This window comes from Salmo salar, chromosome ssa03, assembly GCF_905237065.1.
Source record: "Salmo salar chromosome ssa03, Ssal_v3.1, whole genome shotgun sequence".
NCBI classification, from domain to species: domain Eukaryota; kingdom Metazoa; phylum Chordata; class Actinopteri; order Salmoniformes; family Salmonidae; genus Salmo; species Salmo salar.
Window position 1 is genome coordinate 12,427,633 of NC_059444.1, and position 24,865 is coordinate 12,452,497.

General features: G+C 42.5%; 1 protein-coding gene across 1 annotated transcript; it reads left to right on the forward strand.

The window, feature by feature from the left end:
* The first annotated feature begins 8 nt into the window (after positions 1-8).
* On the forward strand, positions 9-23,583 carry cpdp (CPD photolyase). Its single transcript, XM_014189811.2, has 10 exons — positions 9-168; positions 360-724; positions 2,353-2,504; positions 3,180-3,362; positions 3,810-3,968; positions 4,399-4,597; positions 5,071-5,223; positions 14,034-14,155; positions 18,641-18,800; positions 21,634-23,583. The coding sequence occupies exons 1-10, from the start codon at positions 158-160 to the stop codon at positions 21,780-21,782; spliced, it is 1,653 nt and encodes a 550-aa protein (XP_014045286.1). The 5' UTR covers positions 9-157; the 3' UTR covers positions 21,783-23,583.
* Positions 23,584-24,865: the final 1,282 nt, after the last annotated feature.

Sequence of the window (24,865 nt, forward strand, 5' to 3'; positions counted from 1 at the left end):
GTTGTCATAGTACCCCCCTCCCCATAAAGATCTGCTCTTACAAAACAAAAAGAACACGACACACATATGCTGTTGTTTGAATACATACATATCAAGAAGCCTCAGTTTAACATATTAACTCTGAAAAGGACTGCAATACACGTTCTCAATAATCTGTATGCATCGCAGGTAAGGCATTTCTTGCCAAACATTTCAGTGCGATTGTCATTTAATTATTTCCTGGCTTACTTCAAATGGTGCCTTGGTCTGCATGATAACATCCTGTTTTGTCATGGTTGCTTGCATTATTAGAACATGTATTGAAGATGAAAAAGTGATATTTCTTTAGTAATTATCCTCCAATGCTTCCCTCTATCCAGTTTGTTGCTCATTCCAGCATCCAAGTACATTTGGAAGTTTTTGACACTCGAGAGCCAAAGACACTGCTCCTTTACCAAATTAGTAGGCCTAAGCAGCATTAATCGAACCACCATGCCAGCAGAAAAACGCAAGGCAACATTTGCCAAAATGGACAACACCAAACAGCAGAAGCTGCAGGCTGTAAAAAATGGGAAGAGGGGTAGAGAAGAGGGCTGGCTGCAGGGTGTGGTGGCAGAGCAACGGAAGGAGAAGAAGGACTTGAAATTCAACAAGAAGCGCCTCCGTTTTCTGTCCCAAGCCCAGAAGATAAAGCAAGGTTCAGAGGGAGTAGTCTACTGGATGAACCGGGATCACAGGGTCCAAGGTGAGAAAATCTCCAGTATATCCACTACCAATAGCAGTGGATATACAGTGGGCTCCCAAGTGGCGCAGTGGCCTAAGACACTGCATCTCAGTGCAAGAGGCATCACTACAGTCGCTGGTTCGATTCCAGGCTGTATCACATCCGGCCGTGATTGGGAGTCCCATAGGGCGGTGCACTATTGGCTCAGCGTCGCCCGCGTTTGGCCGGAATAGGCAGTCATTGTAAATAAGGATTTGTTCTTAACTGACTTGCCAAGTTAAATAAACAAACAAGAAACAAGATGTCTGATAGAAAGTGTAGCCTTTTCACACTGCCGAGCTGTGTGAAATCAAATCAAATGTAATTTGTCACATACACATGGTTAGCAGGTGTTAATGCAAGTGTTGCGAAATGCTTGTGCTTCTACTTCCGACCATGCAGTAATATCTAACAAGTAATATAACCTACCAATTCCACAACAACTACCTTATACACACAAGTGTAAAGGAATGAATACGAATATGTACATAAAAATATATAAATGAGTGATGGCCGAACGGCATAGGCAAGATGCAGTAGATGGTATAGAGTACAGTATATACATATGAGATGAGCAATGCAAGGTATGAAAACATGATATGAAGTGACATTGTTTAAAGTGGCTGGTGATACATTACATCAAGATGCAATACATGGTATAGAGTACAGTATATACATATGAGATGAGCAATGTAGGGTATGAGAACATTATATAAAGTGGCTAGTGATACATTTAATTACATCAGATGGCAATATGCACTAGATGGTATAGCGTACAGAAAATACATAAGAGATGAGTAATGTAGGGTAAGTAAACATTATATAATATAAAGTGGCAAGTGATAAATTGATTACATCAATTTTCCCATTATTAAAGTGGGTGGAGTTGAGTCAGTATGTTGGCAGCAGCCACTCAATGTTAGTGATGGCTGTTTAACAGTCTGATGACCTTGAGATAGAAGCTGTTTTTCAGTCTCTCGGTTCCAGCTTTGATGCACCTGTACTGACCTTGCCTTCTGGATGATAGCGGGGTGAACAGGCAGTGGCTCAGGTGGTTGTTGTCCTTGATGATCTTTTTGGCCTTCCTGTGACATCAGGTGGTGTACGTGTCCTGGAGGGCAGGTAGTTTGCCCCCGGTAATGCGTTGTGCAGACCACAGCAGAACGGTTATGGGCGGAGCAGCTGCCGTACCAGGCGGTGATACAGCCCGACAGGATGCTCTCGATTGTGCATCTGTAAAAGTTTGTGAGTGTTTTGGGTGACAAGCCGAATTTCTTCAGCCTCCTGAGGTTGAAGAGGCGCTGCTGCGCCGCCTTCACCATGCTGTCTGTGTGGGTGGACCATTTTCAGTTTGTCCGTGATGTGTACGCCGAGGAACTTAAAACTCTTCACCCTCTCCACTACTGTCCCGTCAATGTAGATAGGGGGGGTGTTTTGGCCTGGTTATGCATCCACCATGCTCGAAATGACAATGGGAAAATAAACTATTCAAGCCAGTATAGTTTGGGTTGGCATTGTAGTGGGATTTTTTTTTGTGGATTCATTTCAGTATTTGCAGCCATATTCACCAGTAACAGAATGTTTTCTTCTCTCTTTGACTCTTACTGTAGATAACTGGGCATTGATCTATGCCCAGCAGCTTGCCCTTGAAGAGAAGCTGCCCCTGCATATCTGTTTCTGTTTGGTGATACCACAAAACTCAGAGTTGGCCACCATCCGCCATTTTGGCTTCATGCTGAGGGGACTGGAGGAAGTCGCTAAGGTAGAGAAATCCTCCATCGTTGTCTGGGGTAAAAATGACTTGTGTGTTCTCTTCCCTGTTTTTTCTGTCTAAGGAGCAGGTTGACTTTTATTGTCATGAGTCTTTCCCTGGAGGCAGAACTGAGCACATTTTTTTATTTAATTTTCTTTCCCTCTTAGATAGACCAGCTGCAAAGTCAATATTGAATTTATTGTATAAATTCATGAAAACAAACATTATTTTTAGTCTTCATTTTAAGGTTAGGCATTAGGGTTAGCAGTGTGGTTAAGGTTAGGTTTAAAATCAGATTTTATGATTTTGGAGCAGAGCTTCCTCCAGAACAAGATTCATGATGGAAAAAAAAGACAACCTGCATCTAGGGACTGGCTCAAATTGTTTTCCCAATTGAGAAAATAACAGCTGCTGGGAGACTTTGAGATGGAGATGGCCCAACCAGTGCAATAACTGATTGGGCCAATCAGTGCCAAAAGAGATTCCACATCTGTAAATGTAATTTGCCTGATGGAGTGATAGAGGAGGACAGCCTCATTTCTTACAAGCGCATTTGTTTCCACGTTTCATCTCCTCATCGAGTGGATGCTAGGGGGCGAGAGGAATCGAGAAAATCCGTTTGAGATTCTCCTCTATACTTGCTTCCTTCTTGTCTCATGCACGTATCTGTCCCCCCTTTCATAGGACTGCAGTGCCCTGGATATTCAGTTCCACCTGCTTCAGGGCTCCGCTGGAGAATTGCTGCCAGGGTTTGTGGCGGACTGGAGTTTTGGGGCAGTAGTGACTGACTTCTCCCCTCTAAGGACACCGCTGCAGTGGGTGGAGGAGGTCAAAAAGGGGCTTCCATCGGATATCCCCTTCATACAAGTATGCGGATCAGTCCCGTTCAGGATTACTTAGCATTTTTCTTTATTTGGTAGTTGCGAGCGAAAGTGCTTTATTTTGCTGCAGCAATTCTGCTATTTTGCATGGCAATTTGCGAAGATTTTTGTCAAATGTATCACAAAAATGCACAGACGGTGTGTTGTGGCTTGATTTAACATTATGGGGTAAAAGTAGGATGAATGTCGCACCCAGATCCATATTCTTGTCAGTGTTATTGAGGGCCAGTGCTTCTTGAGTATCATTTTGCAAAAGATTTGTGTTAGAAGGTTTGTGTCCCGTGTTGGGTAGACAGGGATGGAACTCACTCTGTTATACCAACACTGAACACCTATTGAATTCCAGTATAGCGTTCTTCCTTCAATTTCTCAGGCTATGTTAACAAAGGATTTCCAGTCTGTCAACTATCACATCTTCCCGTCACTACCGCAGGTCGATGCCCATAACGTGGTGCCCTGCTGGGTGGCATCAGACAAGCTGGAGTATTCTGCCAGGACGATCCGTAACAAGATCACCAAGCTTCTGAACGAGTTCCTCACAGAGATACCTTTAGTGGACAAACACCCACACACTGCTCTCCGAACCGCCAAAGTAAGAGGTTACTTATAGAAGGTGGGCCTCATTAAGATGAGGGATTCATTAATGGTATTTGTATAGAGACAATCCACTAAACTGGGTTGGTTAATGGGTTGTTCTCTGAGTTGGTTCATTCCTTGCCTGATCAGAAAACAACCCATAGTCCCCACCGTCTCCCTTCCACCGTATTAGCAGAATACACAGGATATGTGTAAGCAATAAGGTGATGACTTTGCAAAGCCTTCCAATGGAGCTTCTGCTGTATTGCTTACACTTATCATGTCCCTCCAGACCTGCAAACAACAAAGTGGAAGTAAGTTTGATGTTGTTTTTAGAGAAGACCTAAGTTCTTCCTCATATCTTTCCTCCTCTGTTGGTATGGGCCACTCCATATATATTTAACTCTCCACAACCTTAAATAAATTAAGCTCTTCTCTCCTTCCAGCCAGTAGACTGGCCAGAGGCATTGTCCTCTCTGGAGGTGGACAGGACGGTGGAGGAGGTGGATTGGGCCAAGTCTGGCACGGCAGCAGGCATAGCCATGTTGGAATCTTTCATCGACCTGCGCCTCAAGAACTTTGCCACTCAGAGGAACAACCCCAATTCTTCTGCCGTTAGTCAGCTCTCGCCGTGGATCCGCTTCGGTCAGTTGAGGAAGTAACTTACTGGAGTTTGTGCCAACACAAACTTTAGTGTTATTTCAGCCTATAAACACACACCCACTATGACCCTGCAATACACACCTGTGTCAGCTCTCCCCTTTCTAAATGTTGAATTAAATTCAACATGCCAACTCAAAACACGGTGTTCACCTGATACCAGCCTACAAACACACCTCTTATGACCTTATACACCTAGCACCCACCTGGTGTGAAGCCCCACTCCCACCCACCCGGTGTGAAGCCCCACTCCCACCTAAAGAAACACAGGCTTTGCAGGCCTGCTCGTATCCAATGTTATATGTATGCAAATGTTTTTCAAACTTATTTCTGAAGCTCAAGGTGGACTCCACTGACTGTCCCTCCTTCTCTTTCCCCCGCTCTCTATCCCTCCATCCCTTTCCTTCTCCCCTTTCTACCCTCTCTCCATCCCTACCTTTCTCCCTCCCTATCTCCAGGTCACTTGTCTGCCCAGCGCGTGGTGCTGCAGGTAAAACGCTGTGGGAAGAGTGCCGGCGAGTCCGTTTCCTCCTTCACAGAAGAACTGGTGGTGCGCAGAGAGTTGACCGATAACTTCTGTTTCTACAACCCCAGCTATGACAGCATGAAGGGTGAGTGAGGAGGACCGAGTTCTCTTGAGTTAAGACATGATCTGCATCCCAAATGGCACCCTATTCTCTATGTAGTGCACTACTTTTGACCAGAGCCCCAAGCAAATACCTGATTAGAATGGCGCTGCGATGGATAGCTGCCGTTCTACAGGCTCATGACCAGTTCTGCTGTTTTTTGTTGTTGTTGTTGTGCTGATCATAGTTTACTATTACCAAAAAGAGCTTCTGGACACCAGAACAGCAATCACTAACCTCGATTTAGATTAAGATTTCTACTTCAAGGAAACTGCGGAACAGGGCGTACTGCTCACCCTGGACCAGGCCCTAATCCCAATGACTCGGAAAAGGAAGAGACGCCATAAGGGAGGCCGACATGCGAGCACCCTGACGAATAAATAGTTCGCCTTTACCCACTGTTCTATTGGCGAACGTACAATCACCGGAGAACAAACTGGATGACTCCGTTCAAGACTATCCTGTCAACGGGACCAGAAGAACTGTAATATCCTATGTTTCTCAGAGTCCATCATGGCTGAACAAGGACATGGATAATATATGTCTAGCTGGTTTTTCTATGCATCTGCAGGATCAAACGGAAGCCCCAGTTAAGCTGAAGTGAGGGGTGTGTTTCTCTTTGTTAACAACAGCTGGTGCCCGAGCTAGAATACCTCATGATAAGCTGTAGACCATACTATTTACGAAGAGAGAGTTAATCTAAACTCAGCAAAAAAAGAAACGTCCTCACTGTCAACTGTGTTTATTTTCAGCAAACTTAACATATGTAAATATTTGTATGAACATAACAAGATTCAACAACTGAGACACAAACTGAACAAGTTCCACAGACATGTTACTAACAGAAATGTAATAATGTCTCCCTTGAACAAAGGGTGGGGGTCAAAATCAAAAGTAACAGTCAGTATCTGGTGTGGCCGCCAGCTGCATTAAGTACTGCAGTGCATCTCCTCCTCATGGACTGCACCAGATTTGCCAGTTATTGCTGTGAGATGTTACCCCACTCTTCCACCAAGGCACCTGCAAGTTCCCAGACATTTCTGGGGGGAATGGCCCTAGCCCTCACCCTCCGATCCAACAGGTCCCAGACGTGCTCAATAGGATTGCGATTCGGGCTCTTCGCTGGCCATGGCACAACACTGACATTCCTGTCTTGCAGGAAATCACACACAGAACGAGCAGTATGGCTGGTGGCATTGTCATGCTGGAGGGTCATGTCAGGATGAGCCTGCAGGAAGGGTACCACATGAGGGAGGAGGATGTCTTCCCTCTAACGCACAGCGTTGAGATTGCCTTCAATGACAACAAGCTCAGTCCGATGATGCTGTGACACACCGCCCTGGACCATGACGGACCCTCCACCTCCAAATCGATCCCACTCCAGAGTACAGGCCTCGGTGTAACGCTCATTCCTTCGAGGATAAACGCGACTCTGACCATCACCCCTGGGTGAGACAAAACCACGACTCGTCAGTGAAGAGCACTTTTTGCCAGTCCTGTCTGTTCCAGCGACGGTGGGTTTGTGCACATAGGTGCCCATGGTGAGAACCTGCCTTACAACAGGCCTACAAGCCCTCAGTCCAGCCTCTCTCAGCCTATTGCGAACAGTCTGAGCACTGATGGAGGGATTGTGCGTTCCTGGTGTAACTCAGGCAGTTGTTGCTGCCATCCTGTCCCTCAGGTGTGATGTTTGGATGTACCGATCCTGTGCAGGTGTTGTTACACGTGGTCTGCCACTGCAAGGATGATCAGCTGTCCGTCCTGTCTCCCTTTAGCGCTGTCTTAGGCGTCTCATAGTATGGACATTGCAATTTATTGCCCTGGCCACATCTGCAGTCCTCATGCCTCCTTGCAGCATGCCTAAGGCACGTCCATGCAGATGAGCAGGGACCCTGGGCATCTTTCTTTTGGTGGTTTTCAGAGTCCGTAGAGAGGCCTCTTAAGTGTCCTAAGTTTTCATAACTGTGACCTTAATTGCCTACCATCTGTAAGCTGTTAGTGTCTTAATGAACATATACCTTTTGGAACGGTTAATTGTTTATGGTTCATTGAACAAGCATGGGAAAGTGTTTAAACCCTTTACAATGAAGATCTGTGAAGTTATTTTGATTTTTACGAATTATCTTTGAAAGACCGGGTCCTGAAAAAGGGATGTTTCTTTTTTTTCATAGATGTCTATTTATCACCACAAATCAATGCTGGCACTAAGACCACATTCAACGAGCTGTGTAGGGCCATAAGAAAACAAGAAATGCTCATCCAGAGGCGGTGCTCCTAATGACGGGTGATTTTAATGGGAAACCGATGCGTTCTACCTCATTTCTACCAGCATGTCATCTGTGCAGCTAGAGAAGGTGGTCAGATGAAGCAGATGCTAAACTACAGGACTGTTTTGCTAGCACAGACTGAAATATGTTCTGGGGTTCATCCAATGACATTGAGGAGTTTACCACATCAGTCACCGGCTTCGTTAACAAGTGCATTGATGACGTCGTCCCCACGGTGACCGTATGTACTGTCGTGTCTTTGGCTATCCCGGATTATGTGATATGACATGCTATTCTATAAAATCCTTTCTCTGTAATTAATATTAGCTGATTGAGCTAATCATGTAAATGTAATTAACTAGAAAGTCGGGGCACCACGAAAGAATGTTTATAGAGCTGTTATCTTCCAAATAAACTCTTAAAGACCTAGTAATATTTCACATCAATAGCAGTCAATATTAATCGTCATTTTATTTCAGTCTCATCTGAAAGTTGTAAATTCTTGGTTATCTTCACGAACCCTGGCTAACAAGTTGAATCAGCAATACAAAATTGGGTTTAATTATTTATTTCCTAAATACCTAACTAATCACACAGAATTACATATACACAGAATGCTAATTATGTCATACAGAAAACATCCCTGGTGGACGGAACCTGTATGATGGCTGGTTACACAAAGAGAGGGGGTTGGGCTTGAATGAAAGAGCGGGAAGACTGAGGAACAAAGGGAAAAGCTAAGCTTTCGTAAATACAGTATCTTATACATTCTAAATTACCGCCCACTTGGAAAAGGAAAATGCAATAAATATTTACTCTGAGCTGCGCTTCGCTAGGTTGGTCGTAGATGCTGGCCGTGTTGGCCAACAGAGATCTTCCTGTCCTCGGAAGAATGTCTCTGGTGGTAAATTGAATACGTCGTAGTATCGTCGTTGTGTGTTAGATTGGATACGTCGTCCGTCCTTTCCCAGCCCACGTTTACAGCTGCTGTTGCTAACTCAACAGCTAGGAGGTCTCACTTCTTTAGTGAATAAGAGTTCAAAATTCATACCATTCACAACCAAAGCTCACGCTGAGGTTGGCTTAGTTCTGTAGTTGACATGTTAGGACGACGATCCATACGTTAAAAGGGTCTATCGTCCTCGGAACAGGAGGTTACATTTTCGTCAAGGGCTTATATAGTGGAGGGAGAGAAGGGTGTGTTTCATAGTTTATAACCCATGTCTCTTCACAGGGGCGGGCCACTGATTGAGCAGGGCTCTAACATTATGAAAACCCAACTCTCTCATTTGGAAGCTAAAATTACATTTAATCTTATCACAAATAGTTTAATATTCAAACAGACATTATATACATTAAGTACCAACGCATATTTTCAACTGGTTCTATTACCGAAATATGGTTCCTTTCCCCCCACTTGTTTGATGTTCCCAGACTCTCTATGTTTAACAAAGGCTATTCAAGAGTCCTTCAGTAGAGTCAGAGAGAGAGGGAAGGGAGAAAGGTATTTATGGGGGGGTCATAAACCTTACCCACAGGCCAACATCATGACAGTACATATCCCAACCAGAAGCCATGGATTACAGGCAACATTCGGGCTGAGATAAAGGCCAGAACTGCTGCTATTTTCTTTTCCTTTTTTCACCCCCAGCTTCATCTGGAATGCTTTTCCAGCAGTCTTGAAGGAATATGCTGAGCACTTGTTGGCTGCTTTTCCTTCACTCTGCGGTCCAACTCATCCCAAACCATCTTAATTGGGTTGAGGTCGGGTGATTGTGGAGGCCAGGTCATCTGATGCAGCACTCCATCACTCTCCTCCTTGGTCAAATAGCCCTTATACAGCCTGGAGGTGTGTTGGGTCATTGTCCTGTTGAAAAACAAATGATAGTCCCATGTATCGCTACAGAATGCTGTGGTAGCCATGCTGGTTAAGTGTGCCTTCTAAATAAATCCCAGACAGTGTCACGAGCAAAGCTCTTCCATGCTTCACGGTGGGAACTACACATGCGGAGATCATCTGTTCACCTACTCTTTGTCTCACAACGACACGGCGGTTGGAACCAAAAATCTCAAATTTGGACTTGTCAAACCAAAGGACAGATTTCTACCGGTCTAATATCCATTGCTTGTGTTTCTTGGTCCAAGCGAGTCTCTTCTTCTTCTTGGTGTCCTTTTAGTCGTGGTTTGTTTGCAGTAATTCGACCGTGAAGGCCTGATTTCACACAGTCTCCTCTGAACAGTTGATGTTGAGATGTGTGTCTTACTTGAACTCTGAAGCATTTATTTGGGCTGCATTTTCTGAGGCTGGCAACTCCTAATAAACTTATCCTCTGCAGCAGAGGTAACTCTAGGTCTTCCTTTCCTGTGGTGGTCCTCATGAGAGCCAGTTTCATCATAGCGCTTGATGGTTTTTGCGACTGCACTTGAAGACCTTCATCTCTTAAAGTAATGATGGACTGTCGTTTCTCTCTGCTTATTTGAGCTGTTCTTGCCATAATATTTTTTTATTTATTTAACCAGGTAGGCCAGTTGAGAACAAGTTCTCATTTACAACTGCAACCTGGCCAAGATAAAGCAAAGCAGTGCGACAAAAGCAATAACGCAGAGTTACACACAAACAAATGTACAGTCAATAACACAAAAGAAAAGAAAAATAGAAAAATCTATACAGTGTGTGCAAATGTAGGGGGGTAGGCAATAAATTGGCCATAGAGGTGAAATAATTACAATTTAGCATTAATACTGGAGTGATAGATGTGCAGATGATGATGTGCAAGTAGAGATACTGGGGTGCAGAAGAGCAAGAGGGTAAGCAATAATATGGGGATGAGGTAGTCGGGTGTGCTATTTACAGATTGGCTGTGTACAGGTACAGTGATCGGTAAGATGCTCTGACAGCTGATGCTTAAAGTTAGAGAGGGAGAAATGAGACTGCAGCTTCATATAGACTCCAAAGGAGGTGTTGGCTTTGGGGATGACCAGTGCAATATGCCTGCTGGAGCGTGTGCTTAGGCTGGGTGTTGCTATGGTGACCAGCGAGCTGAGATAAGGCGGGGCTTTACCTAGCAAAGACTTATAGATGACCTGGAGCCAGTGGGTTTGGCAACGAATATGTTGTGAGGGCCAGCCAACGAGAGCATACAGGTCGCAGTGGTGGGTAGTATATGGGGCTTTGGTGATAAAACGGATGGCACTGTGATAGACAACATCCAATTTGCCAAAGTCAAGGATGGTCAGTTTTACGAGGGTATGTTTGGCAGCATGAGTGAAGGAGGCTTTGTTGCGAAATAGGAAACCGATTCTAGATTCAATTTTGGATTGGAGATCATTAATGTGAGTCTGGAAGGAGAGTTTACAGTCTAACCAGACACCTAGGTATTTGTAATTGTCCACATATTCTAGGTCAGAACCGTCCAGAGTAGAGGTCGACCGATTAATCGGAATGGCCAAATAATTAGGGCCGACTTCAAGTTTTCATAACAATCGGAAATCGGTATGTTTGGATGCCGATTTGGCCGAATGTCTTTTTTATTTAATTTAATTTTTTTATTTATTTTTATTTTTAATTGTTATATTTTTTATTTTATTTAACTAGGCAAGTCAGTTAAGAACACATTCTTATTTTCAATGACCGCCTAGGAACGGTGGGTTAACTGCCTTGTTCAGGGGCAGAACGACAGATTTTTACCTTGTCAGCTCGGGGATTCAATCTTGCAACCTTACGGTTAACTAGTCCAACGCTCTAACCACCTGCTTTACATTGCACTCCACGAGGAGCCTGCCTGTTACACGAATGCAGTAAGAAGCCAATGTAAGTTGCTAGCTAGCATTAAACTTATCTTATAAAAAAACTATCAATCAATCATAATCAGTAGTTAACTACACATGGTTGATGATATTACTAGTTTATCTAGCCTGTCCTGCGTTGCATATAATCGCTTAGGTACACGTTGCTCCAACCATAAACATCAATGCCTTTCTTAAAATCAATACACAAGTATATATTTTTAAACCTGCATATTTAGTTAATATTGCCTGCTAACATGAATTTCTTTTAACTAGGGAAAATGTGTCACTTTTCTTGCAAACAGAGTCAGGGTATATGCAGCAGTTTGGGCCGCCTGGCTCGTTGCGAACTGTGAAGACTATTTCTTCCTAACAAAGACAGCAAACTTCGCCAAACGGGGGATGATTTAACAAAAGCGCATTTGCGAAAAAAGCACAATCGTTGCACTACTGTACCTAACCATAAACATCAATGCCTTTCTTAAAATCAATACACAGAAGTATATATTTTTAAACCTGCATATTTAGCTAAAAGAAATCCAGGTTAGCAGGCAATATTAACCAGGTGAAATTGTGTCACTTCTCTTGCGTTCATTGCACGCAGAGTCAGGGTATATGCAACAGTTTGGGCCGCCTGGATTGTTGCAAACTAATTTGCCAGAATTTTACGTAATTATGACATAACATTGAAGGTTGTGCAATGTAACAGGAATATTTAGGCTTAGGGATGCCACCCGTTAGATAAAATACGGAACGGTTCCGTATTTCACTGACAGGAAAAACGTTTTGTTTTTGAGATGATAGTTTCCGGATTCGACCATATTAATGACCTAAGGCTCGTATGTCTGTGTGTTATTATGTTATAATTAAGTCTATGATTTGATAGAGCAGTCTGACTGAGCGATGGTAGGCAGCAGCAGGCTCGTAAGCGTTCATTCAAACAGCACTTTCGTGCGTTTGCCAGCAGCCCTTCGCAATGCATTGCGCTGTTTATGACTTCAAGCCTGTCAACTCCCAAGATTAGGCTGGTGTAACCGATGTGAAATGGCTAGCTAGTTAGCCGGGTGCGCGCTAATAGCGTTTCAAATGTCACTCGCTCTGAGACTTGGAGTGGTTTTTCCCCTTCCTCTACATGGGTAACGCTGCTTCGAGGGTGGCTGTTGTCGATGTGTTCCTGGTTCGAGCCCAGGTAGGAGCGAGGAGAGGGACGGAAGCTATACTGTTACACTGGCAATACTAAAGTGCCTATAAGAACATCCAATAGTCAAAGGTATATGAAATACAAATCGTATAGAGAGAAATAGTCCTATAATTCCTATAATAACTACAACCTAAAACTTCTTACCTGGGAATATTGAAGACTCATGTTAAAAGGAACCACCAGCTTTCATATGTTCTCATGTTCTGAGCAAGGAACTTAAACGTTATCTTTCTTACATGGCACATATTGCACTTTTACTTTCTTCTCCAACACTTTGTTTTTGCATTATTTAAACCAAATTGAACATGTTTCATTATTTATTTGAGGCTAAATTGATTTTATTGATGTAATATATTAAGTTAAAATAAGTGTTCATTCAGTATTGTTGTAATTGTCATTTATTATTAATAAATACATGTAAAGAAACGGACGATTAATCGGCATCGGCTTTTTTGGGCCTCCAATAATCGGGATCGGCGGTGAAAAATCATAATCGGTCGACCTCTAGTCCAGAGTAGTGATGCTAGTCGGGTGGGAGGGTGCGGGCAGCAATCGTTTGAAGAGCATGCACTTAGTTTTACTAGCATTTAAAAGCAGTTGGAGGCCACTGAAGGAGTGTTGTATGGTGTTGAAGCTCGTTTGGAGGTTTGTTAGCACAGTGTCCAAAGAAGGGCCAGATTTATACAGAATGATGTCGTCTGTGTAGAGGTGGATCAGAGAATCACCAGCAGCAAGATCGACATCATTGATATATACAGAGAAAAGAGTCGGCCTGAGAATTGAACCCTGTGGCACCCCCATAGAGACTGCCAGATATGGACTTGGTCTTTTACCAAATAGGGCTATCTTCTGTATACCACCCCTACGATGTCACAACACAACTGATTGTCTCAAACGCATTAAGAAGGTTCGGAAATTCCACAAATTAACTTTTAACAAGGCACACCTGTTAATTGAAATGCATTCCAGGTGACTACCCCATGAAGCTGGTTGGGAGAATGCCAAAAGTGTGCAAAGCTGTCATCGAGGCAAAGGGTTGCTACTTTGAAGAATCTCAAATATAAAATATATTTTGATTTGTTTAGCACTTTTTTGGCTCCTACATGATTCCATATGTGTTATTTCATAGATCTGATGGCTTCACTATTATTCCGGATTGTAGAAAATAGTAAAAATAAAAACCCGCAATGAGTAGGTATGTCCAAACTTTTGACTGGTATTGTCTATGTTCATATCTACCTCAATTACCTCGTACCCTGCACATCGACTCGGCACTGGTACCCTGTGTATAAAGCCAAGTTATCGTTACTCATGAAGTATTTATTATTACGTGTTTCTTTCTCTATTTTCTTTCTCTCTGTTTTGTTGGTAAGGGCCCGTAAGCATTTCAAATAACATTTGATTAGTATTTACATGGTAGATTATGTGCAGGGTCTTAGACAATGCAACAATTTAAAGTCTATTGTGACATTTTAAAGGGGAAGGGATGTTTCCGTTCTGTTTTGCTAAGTTAACATTCATGATCCTTGTATTTGATCTAGGTGCAAATGACTGGGCCCAGAAAACGTTGAAAGATCACGCCAAAGACCCCAGACCATACGTCTATACCCGCGAGCAGCTGGAGAAAGCCCAGACCCATGACAAGCTCTGGAACGCAGCCCAGGTATCATTTACAGTACTGACCGCCCATAGACTATCAACATGCAAACCAGCCAATTCAGCAATTCTCAGAACAACAACAAGACTTGTATTTATTTCTTAACATAAATCATGTAATTAAATCTGCAGTTTAGCAGACACTTTTATCCAAAGCAACTTATAATATAGTGAGTGCATGAAAACAACTCCAATCACTTTGACACATATGAATGCACTCATTGCTGTAAGTTGAAGCATAAAAGGGAATTTTCGACTTCCCTCTGGTGTCGTTTCCTGCTAACCGTTTGCTGGTTAGCAATTCCCAGAAATAACTATACCTTAGGGAAGTTAAAAAGAAGCTCAGTCTTCAATAAAGTCAACTCACTGCCGGGCTGACCCCATTTACGATTGTTTTGTCGATAAGCTCTTGGTCGACAGAGATTGCTACTGCTCGACTGAAGAAATCAACAACAAAACATCATAGTGTACAAGACACCTGTCTGAGTGGACTAATCCATTGTGAAGGCCGTGGGGATGGCAAGGTCCATCACGCTAAGACGTGCACTACTGGAATTGTATATGGTTATATTACATAAGAACAATGGCGCAACACTAATAAAAATATTATTTTATAACAAATGCGCTTTCTTTTGCGTTGGATAGTGGTCGCTGGCCGCGGTTCTGAAACATGCTGTTAAATTGGCGCCTTTTCCTAGACCATGTTGCTATGTGCATAATAGCAAAGTTACCCAGCATATTGGTGTTGAGAACAATGCGGCAGAGGCAGCAGTGAAGTTGAGAAGAAAACAGACCTTGACTTAATTGTCTAAGAAAAGTGAGGAGAGAGTGAGAACCCCAACTTAATTAGCTCTATAATCAAAAGCCTAACTGTTAAATGTGCCTGGCTTTATAAATCATCCATATACACATGGCCAAAAGTATGTGGACACCTGCTTGTCGAACATGACATTCCAATATCATGGGCATTAATATGGAGTTGGTCCCCCTTTGCTGCTGTAACAGCCTCCACTCTTCTGAGAAGGCTTTCCACTAGATGTTGGAACATTTCTGAGGGGACTTGCTTCCATTCAGCCATGAGCATTAGTGTGGTTGGGCACTGTTGTTGGGCGATTAGGCCTGGCTCGCAGTCTGCGTTCCAATTCATCCCAAAGGTGTTAGATGGGGTTGAGGTTAGGGCTCTGCGCAGGCCAGTCAAGTTCTTCCACACCGATCAACAAACCATTTCTGTATGAACCTTGCTTTGTGCACGGGGCATTGTCAAGCCAAATCCAAACTGGCCTCCCTTGAGAGGCATTTTTCTGCACCAGGACAACCCACAGTTGAGCTGATTGGCTAATTCTTTTATTTTTAAAAATGATCAAGGGAGGAGGCCAAATACTTGCTGGCATCAGTCAATCAAATGCTTGTCAAGCTGAAACAGGAAAGGGCCTTCCCCAAAGTTGGGAGCGTAGAATCGTCTAGAATGTCATTGTATGCTGTAAGATTTCCCTTCACTGGAACTAAGGAGCCAGATGCATGAAAAACAGCCCCAGACCATTATTCTTCCTCCACCAAACTATTTCAGTTGGCACTATGCATTGGGGCAGGTAGCGTCCTCCTGGCATCCGCCAAACCCAGATTCGTCCGTCGGACTTCCAGATAGTGAAGTGTGAGTCATCACTCCAGAGAACGTGTTTCCACTGCTCCAGAGTCCAATGGCGGTGAGCTTTACACCACTCCAGCCAACGCTTGGTATTGCGCATGGTGTTCTTAGGCTTGTGTGTGGCTGCTCAGCCATGGAAACCCATTTTATGAAGCTCCCAACAAACAGTTTTTATGCTGACGTTGCTTCCAGAGGCAGTTTGGAACTCTGTATGGAGTGTTGCAACTGAGGACAGACTATTTTTACGCGCTTCAGCACTCAGTGGTCCCATTCTGTGAGCTTGTGTCGCCTACCACTTCACGGCTGATCCGTTGTTGCACCTAGATGTTTTTACTTCATAATAACAGCACTTACACTTGACCGGGGCAGCTCTAGCAAGGCAGAGTTTTGACGAACTGACTTGTTGGAAATGTGGCGTCCTATGACGGTGCCGTGTTGAAAGTCACTGAGCTCTTCAGTTAGGCCATTCTACTGCCAATGTTTGTCTATAGAGAGTGCATCCCTGTGTGCTTTTTTTTTTATACTTCTGTCAGCAACGGAAAAAGCCGAATCCACAAATTTGAAGGGGTGTCCACATACTTTTGTGTATATATAGTTTATATGTACAGAAATAAGACACATCCTGCTTCTGTTGCCAGTTTGAGTGTGTTTTAATAGCCGACTGATTCCATGAGCGCCAAGCCTCACGCAACCACAACATGTCGGATAAACAATTTCACGTTCTGCTATTTTTAATCTTTGCTATGCTGTAATAAAGGCTTTGCACTTTTTTTTATCTCGTAAGAACAGCGTCTCTCACTTATTCAGTGTTTACACTGTTCCAAATTGTCAGAAAAATATTTATAACAATAACCCAACTTTTTCTTGTTATTATGATCAGCATAATAAGTAATGTAATCATCATTAGTAGGCTTAGTATAGCAGCCTTGTATAACCACCATCAAGCTGTAGACCTAACAGCGCATCATGTTTAGTCTTAATACCGTAACTTACTTAGGCCTATATTTCAATACTTATATAGGCTACTGTATCAGTCATTCATTGGTTAATGTCATCACGAAGCATACGAGTCATTCATGATTTTAAATGCAATCAAGTAATTTGTTTGTCATAATTATTTCATAAAATAGTTCACTTAAAGCATCAGACAGGCTCAGTGCATATAATTGATTTGTTACGTTACAGCCTTATTCTAAAATAGATTTTTTTTTAATCAATCTACACACAATACCCCATAATGACAAAACAGGTTTTTAGAAATGTTTGCAAATGTGTTCAAAATAAACAGAAATACCTTATTCACATAAGTATTCAGACCGTTTGCTATTACTCGAAATTGAGCTCAGATGCATCCTGTTTCCATTGATCATCCTTGATGTTTCTACAATTTGATTGGAGTCCACCTGTGGTAAATTCAATTGATTGGACATGATTTAGAAAGGCACACACCTGTCTATATAAGGTTCCACAGTTGACAGTGCATGTCAGAGCAAAAACCAAGCCATGAGGTCGAAGGAAGTGTCCTAGACAGGATTGTGTTGAAGCATAAATCTGGGGAAGGGTACCAAAATATTTCTGCAGTATTGAAGGTCCCCAAGAACACAGTGGCCTCCATCATTCTTAAATGGAAGACGTTTGTAACCACCAAGACTCTTCCTAGAGCTGGCCGCCCCGCCAAACTGAGCAATCGTGGGAGAAGAGCTTTGGTCAGGAAGATGACCAAGAAATCGATGGTCACTCTGACAGAGCTCCAGAGTTCCTCTGTGGAGATGGGAGAACCTTCCAGAAGGACAACCATCTCTCCAGCACTCCACCAATCAGGCCTTTATGGTAGCATGGCCAGACAAAAGCCCCTCCTCAGTAAAAGACACATGACAGCCCGCTTGGAGTTTGGCAAAAGGCACCTAAAGGACTCTGACCATGAGAGACAAGATTCTCTGCTCTGAGGAAACCAAGATTGAACTCTTTGTCCTGAATGCCAAGCGTCACGTCTGGAGGAAACCTGGCACCATCCCGACGGTGAAGTATGGTGATGACAGCATCATGCTGTTTGGATGTTTTTCAGTGACAGGGACTGGGAGGCTAGTCAGGATTGAGGGAAATATGAATGGAGCAAAGTACAGAGAGATCCTTGATGAAAACCTGCTCCAGAGTGCTCAGGACCTCAGACTGGGGTGAAGGTTCACTTTCCAACAGGACAACGACCGTAAGCACACAGCCAAGACCACGCAGGAGTGGCTTAGGGACAAGTCTCTGAATGTCCTCGAGTGGCCCAGCCAGAGCCTGGACTTGAACCCGATCGAACATCTCTGGAGAGACCTGAAAATAGCTGTGTAGCGACACTCCCCATCCAACCTGACGGAGCTTGAGAGGATCTGCAGAGAAGAATGTGAGAAACTCTCCAAATACAGGTGTGCCAAGCTTGTACCGTCATACCCAATAAGACTTGAGGCTGTAATCGCTGCTAAAGGTGCTTCAACAAAGGACTGAGTAAAGGGTCTGAGTACTTATGGAAATGTAATATTTCAGTTATTTAAAAAAAAAAAAAATTGCTAAGATTTCGAAAAACTTGTTTTTGCTTGGTCGATATGGGCTATTATGTGTGGATTGAGGGGAAACAAACAATTTAATCAATTTTAGAATAAGTCTGTAACGTAACAAAATGTGGAAAGTCGAGGTCTGAATACTTTCCGAATACACTGTATATGAAAAAATACAAGTTTAAATTTAGACAAATCGATTGATTGAAAGAACAGATGACTCTCGATCAACCAAGATTTTTTGGGGTCCGGGACAGCCCTATATCACTGTAAATAAATTGTCCATCTTGTATCCTTCCTCCTGTAGTACCAGATGGTGATTGAGGGTAAGATGCATGGCTTCCTAAGGATGTACTGGGCCAAGAAGATCCTGGAGTGGACCTCCTCACCAGAGGGAGCGCTGTCCATCGCCATCTACCTCAACGACCGATACGAGTTGGACGGGCAGGACCCTAATGGATTCGTAGGTAAGTGACTCACTGGTGGTTGGTTCAATTCTTACCCAAAGCACCTATTATTTTGGTGTAAGGCCAGGTTCCATTTCTGCACCTAGCCTCTTCCTACACCCCTTCAATGTTCCTAGATCTGATAGAACTGGGTAGGTGAAAGCAAGGTTAATTTATAGGTGTACGGGCAGACCTAACCAATGTGTCATCCCATTGAATTTGCCTTGAGCTGGTGGAGGTGCAGCTTTTTACTTATAATAAGTCTAATTTGTAATTTCTCCACGTGACCTTTGACCGGATAGAAATGGAGCTAGCAAGGTAGCATACAGATATAAATAGATGGATCTGGGAGATCATAAATAATAATACCCTTGCCTGCAAACCAAAATGTCCCCCTTGGGATCGTAAAGTTTGATAATGCTGAGACTTCTACTTGTCTAACAGTCAATGCATCTTATAAGGTAATGTTGACGCATCTATGTCAATACATCTTACAAGGTAATGTTTTGTTACGGAATTTTGTCAAATAAATGCATTTATGCAAGAAAGTCTGTCTTTAAGACAACTCCAAATACCTGATGTATACTTAATGCACGTTTGTTCTGTGCCAAATAGGAAGGTCTGTTCTCTCCACTAATGCGCACTGTCTCCCGCCAATTCATATGATTCATTGTTTCATTGTGTCAGTTGTTTGTCAATTCCTTGTTAAATATACAGTATCTAAAATTACCGTTAATGCCAGTAATCTAGAATATTTGGACACTGTAAATTATGTTAATACATTCATACCATTCATACCATTCTCATTCCCGAAGTGGAAATGTTTGTAGAGCTCACAAACTGCACTACACTCATTTGAAAGAAGTTTGGTTTATTTCATTCTGTTTACCAGTTTAGTGTCTATCTTCATTGTCTTCTTTTGGAGAGCATGTGTCCAGTTTCTCTGTCTTGTTAATGTTTTGTGAAAGCCCGTGCACAGAAGTACCTGGCATGACGCGTCAGGATAGGTGTGGCTTATTGTATTTAGGTGCCTGTTTGGTAGGCCTGCATTGCGTTTTTGTACCAAATAGTGATTTTACTTGCGATTTTAATACTCAAAACACTGGGGTAAACTGTTGGAATCCTAGGAATAGAATTATCATTCTAATTTTATGGTTGGAGTACAATGGGAACTTGGAATGCAGTTTTGTTTAGCATAACAACGAATGAAAAGGTCAGGGTAGGAACCAAAGTGTTGGTCAGTGTTTCACAGGGGACCCTAATTAGATTTAAATAGATGGGTACATTCCGACATATATTTTAGAATATTCTGTACCTTTTCCTCTGATTTTAAGAGGAAGCTATTCAACCAACATTGCTGATTTACTCCACCCTGTTACCGGCCTATATCAGCGCAAAAGTTAGCAAGAGTTTGCTAGCAAGAGTTTCCCTAGCTCAGTGGATTTAGCTAGCGATTAGCTGTTAACCAACCCACTGTTTCTAGGCCGTCATTGAAAATAAGAATTTGTTCTTAATTAACTGACTTGTCTAGTTAAATAAAGGTAAAAAAAAAAAATATATATATATTTTTTTAAATTATTTTTTTTTTTTTTAAATAAGGTGAATGGGCAAGACAAAATATTTAAGTGCCTTTGAACTAGGTATGGTAATAGGTTCCAGGCACACCGGTTTGTGTCAAGAACTGCAGTGCTGCTGGGTTTTTCACGCTCAATAGTTTCACGTGTGTAAAGAATGGTCCACCACACCAAGGACATCCAGCCAACTTGACACAACTGTGGGAAGCATTGGAGTCAACTTGGACCAGCATCCCTATAGAATGCGTTCTACACCTTGTAGAGTCCATGCTCCAACAAATTGAGGATGTTCTGTGGGCAAAGGAGGGTGAATTAGGAAGGTGTTCTTAATGGGTTGTACACTCTGTGTGGAGAACGTGGGCTTAAATTAAGAAGCAAAGTTCTTGTTTGGTAAAATCTGTTGACTGCATGCTGTTTGGTCAATGCATGCAGAGTGAATCTGAAACACAAGGAACTGCCTGCTTGAGTGACAGGGTGCGGGGCTTGGTGTATGTGGTATTGAGAAGCGGCCTTAAGAGGAGAGATCTCCGGCCTAAAGAGGAGGGATCTCCGGCCTAAAGAGGAGGGATCTCCGGCCTAAAGAGGAGGGATCTCCGGCCTAAAGAGGAGGGATCTCCGGCCTAAAGAGGAGGGATCTCCGGCCTAAAGAGGAGGGATCTCCGGCCTAAAGAGGAGGGATCTCCGGCCTAAAGAGGAGGGATCTCCGGCCTAAAGAGGAGGGATCTCCGGCCTAAAGAGGAGGGATGGAGAGGGATCTCCGGCCTAAAGAGGAGGGATGGAGAGGGATCTCCGTCAACTCGAGCAATAAATCAAAAGTAAAATAAATGGGCGTTAAAGATGGCTAATGGCTAAGTGCCGTTTCAAAAATATCGCAGATTTGCGATTATGGATATTGCACATGTCTATATCGCAATTTTGATTAATTGTGCAGCTCTACCGTTTGGGTATGTTCTTTTGATTTTGGTAACTTAATGGGGAGGCTGCATCTGAGCCTAGTAGACTCCACTTGCGCTTTCTGGTTAAGACAGGTTTTGCCTGATTTAAGGGGTTATTATTATATTTTTGGTCTTTTGAATGCTGCCATTTGGAAAGCAAACCTTTTTCTAAATATATTAACTTGTACATTTGTCACCGTCATCACCAGCACTGTGTAAATTAAACCAACATCCATTTGCACCTCTACATGCTTGCCTCGTGCTGAATCTTTGTTCTTACGACTGCTACCATGTCTGTTTTACACTGCAACGTTTTTTTCCCCCACCCTATCTATCTCTCTGTAGGTTGTATGTGGTCCATATGTGGGGTCCATGACCAGGGCTGGGCCGAGAGACCCATCTTCGGAAAGATACGGTACATGAACTACAAAGGCTGCACCCGCAAGTTTGACGTGTCACAGTTTGAGAAGAAGTACTGCCCCAAAGACCTGTAATGAGGATGGGAGCAGAGGCAAGTTGGGGGAAGAGTGTGTAGACTCTGGGAGCCATAATATCCCATACCTGGGTCATATTCGTAAGGACAAAACGTATCAAAATGATGTTCAATGCAAAAAGGAAAATAATCCTTTCTTATTACACATTCAGGTGGTCCCTCCGTTTCATTCAGTTTTGTTTGTTTTGGTGCCTAGTGAATACTACCCTGTACTCAGACCTACTCCAGACTTTAAGATGGGGTCAAGTTCGGTACGGGACTTTTTTTTTCTCTGTGTTCTTATTGTTCAGGGCCCGTATCCACAAAGCATCTCAGAAAAGGTCCTAGGAATCCTGTTCACTTGTTTTAAGGAAACAACATAAAACTACTCTTAATTCTTACCTAATATGTTGGCATGCATAACTTATTATAAATGTTTTGTTTTTTTACAAATTCTTATATTTATAATCTGAAAGGCATTGCACTGAATCATACAGTATGATGGTTGATAAAAGCAGAATTTTGATTATATTACTGTTATATCAACACACTCATCTCTCCCCTTCAACGACTTTGAATCTCTTTTTAGCACAGTAGGCATCAAGTCACTTGCCGATAATGTTGCCTAAAACATTTTGAAAGGTCTATCATTAATCACCAAACACATAGCCCCTAGATGCTGTCAATTGCCAAACTTATAAGCATGCCCAATTTAGGGATATTGCACTCCAAAGGGACATCTTGATATAACATGTAGGTTAATGAAATAGTCAAAATAAAAATGTGATAATTTATTAGCCTAGTGGTTATAAGTATTTAGGCATATCATCATGTGAATTAGGCCTCGTGTAAAATCATTGTCAAAAGCACAAGAGATACCTACTGTTGCATGAAGGTCTAGATTATTTATGGGTTGATCGTATAGAAATATCAAACCATTCTTTCAACTCCAGATCAATTGCTTGTCTATAGTGCAGGAACCAGTGACTCACTGCCCTTTACTGTTATCAAGACAACTGCTGGTAACTCTTAACTGGTTAGGACAGCTCATGAGGTCTCCTAAATATCTGCCGACTAGGTGGGACTCTTATGACATGAGAGTAGGAGAAAAATGGCTCCAGTCTCAGCACTTGCGACCAATGTTCTACTCTGAGACGCTTTGTGGATATGGGCCCAGGTAGTACCTCCCCGTTTCACTCTGTTTCAAAACGTTTTCCCCCTACTGAGCACAGCTGGGGTTTTTCAGCCACAGCATGCTGCTATTTCAGGTTTATATAACTACATGGACTGCAGAGCAATGTATACACGCATAACTGTAAGTCGCTTTGGTTCAAATCATCTGTTAAATGGACATACTGTAGCTATATCAATGTGTGTTTGGTTGGGAAGCAGATCAAACATGTCAAATAGATGTCAAACACTCTTCTTAGGTCAAAGGTAATAATACTTCATTTTATTTGTATCTGGTATCTAAGCGACTATGTAAATTTGCCAGTATATGTACATGTATTACAGTTTTGCGTGATTGATTTTCTTTGGCTTGTCAAGAACATCACTGATGTTTTATTTCATATGTATTTCCTAGTGTTATTTTGGTAACACTTTCCTTGACACCCAGCGTGGTAACACTTATGTAGGTGTCATAACCAGCCTTAAAGTAACGCAATATATGTCACAACACGTGTAAGTATATTGGTCATGACAGTGTTATGACGTTGTCATAACATGTTATGGCGCTTGGTGTCAAGTAAAGTTTGTTTTTTTGTGTCACAGAGAATAGCATTATGCTTTGTATTTTTGAATAAAGTTGTTATTTGTTTTTAGTATAGTGTTCTGTGTCCAATAAATTATTATTCTATAATGTTAACCCATCAACTATTATATAAGATTTGTAAAACTTGAAAACCGACTAATTCACAGCTGAAAGATTTTCTCTACAATAATTGTATCATATCCCAAAGCCAGTCTGGTTTCAGAGCTAAACATAGTATAATCAGCTGTAACCAAGGTGATCAGTGATCTTCAGGATGCACAGGACAAAAAAAGAGCATTGCGTATCACTTTATTGACTAACTGAAAGTTTTCGACGTTGTTGACCATGCCCTGCTGTTGCATAGACAACAAAAAATAAGTTTAAAGATCGTCAGTCAGCGATGCACAAAGTAATCGATTTCCACAACAACTAAGAGCGTTGAAGTGCCAGACTGAAGTCGTTGAAGTCCCGAGCGTTGAAGTCCCGCAGCCATCATGTGTAGCTATTGCAGCGAACCCATGCACATGCGCGGATACTTTGTGATAATCCTTGAGTGTATCATCTTGCATTGCGCTCATCTGTAACATCTGTGGTGCTGCTTGTGGCATCGTCATATCGCTGAGTAAAAACAAAGATGATCTATATAAGGACAAGATGCAGGACTCAAGGCTCTAACAATACTAATGTCTGCAAACCGGGTGGAGGTGGGAGCAGGTGGGAACATTCACATGTGAACAACGGGCACAACTATGATAACATTGGTTTTCTCAAAGTTGCCGGGATGCCACATGCCTGATTTTTATTAGTACATTTGTAACAACCTGACCGTTTATAAACTTCGATCAAATAAGCCTTGCATATAAAATGCAACTTCATTCTATTGACCAATTTTGACACTCCCATTGACCTCCATACAACAACTCCCACTTCCACTGGTTAGCGCCAGAGATGAAGAGGGTTTACTCCACCCAAAATCTCTCCACGTTAAGCAGATAATTCATTATTAAGCAAGTGAAGAGTTTTTGTATGTGGTGCAATGAGAGTTGAATTTAGTCAAGGTAGCAATTTGTTTTTATTTCGATACGTGAGGCTTATAAGAGCTAATAGAAGTTTCATAAAGGTTGTTATCAGAACAGCCTTAATTCGTTGGGGCATGGACTGTACAAGGTGTCGAAAGAGTTTCACAGGGATGCTGGCCCATGTTGACTCCAATGTTTCCCACGGTTGTGCCAAGTTGACTGGATGTCCTTTAGGTGGTGGACCATTTTTGATACACACGAGAAACTGTTACGCGTGAAAAACCCAGCTGTGTTGCAGTTAACGCAAACTGGTGTGCCTGGCACCTACTATCA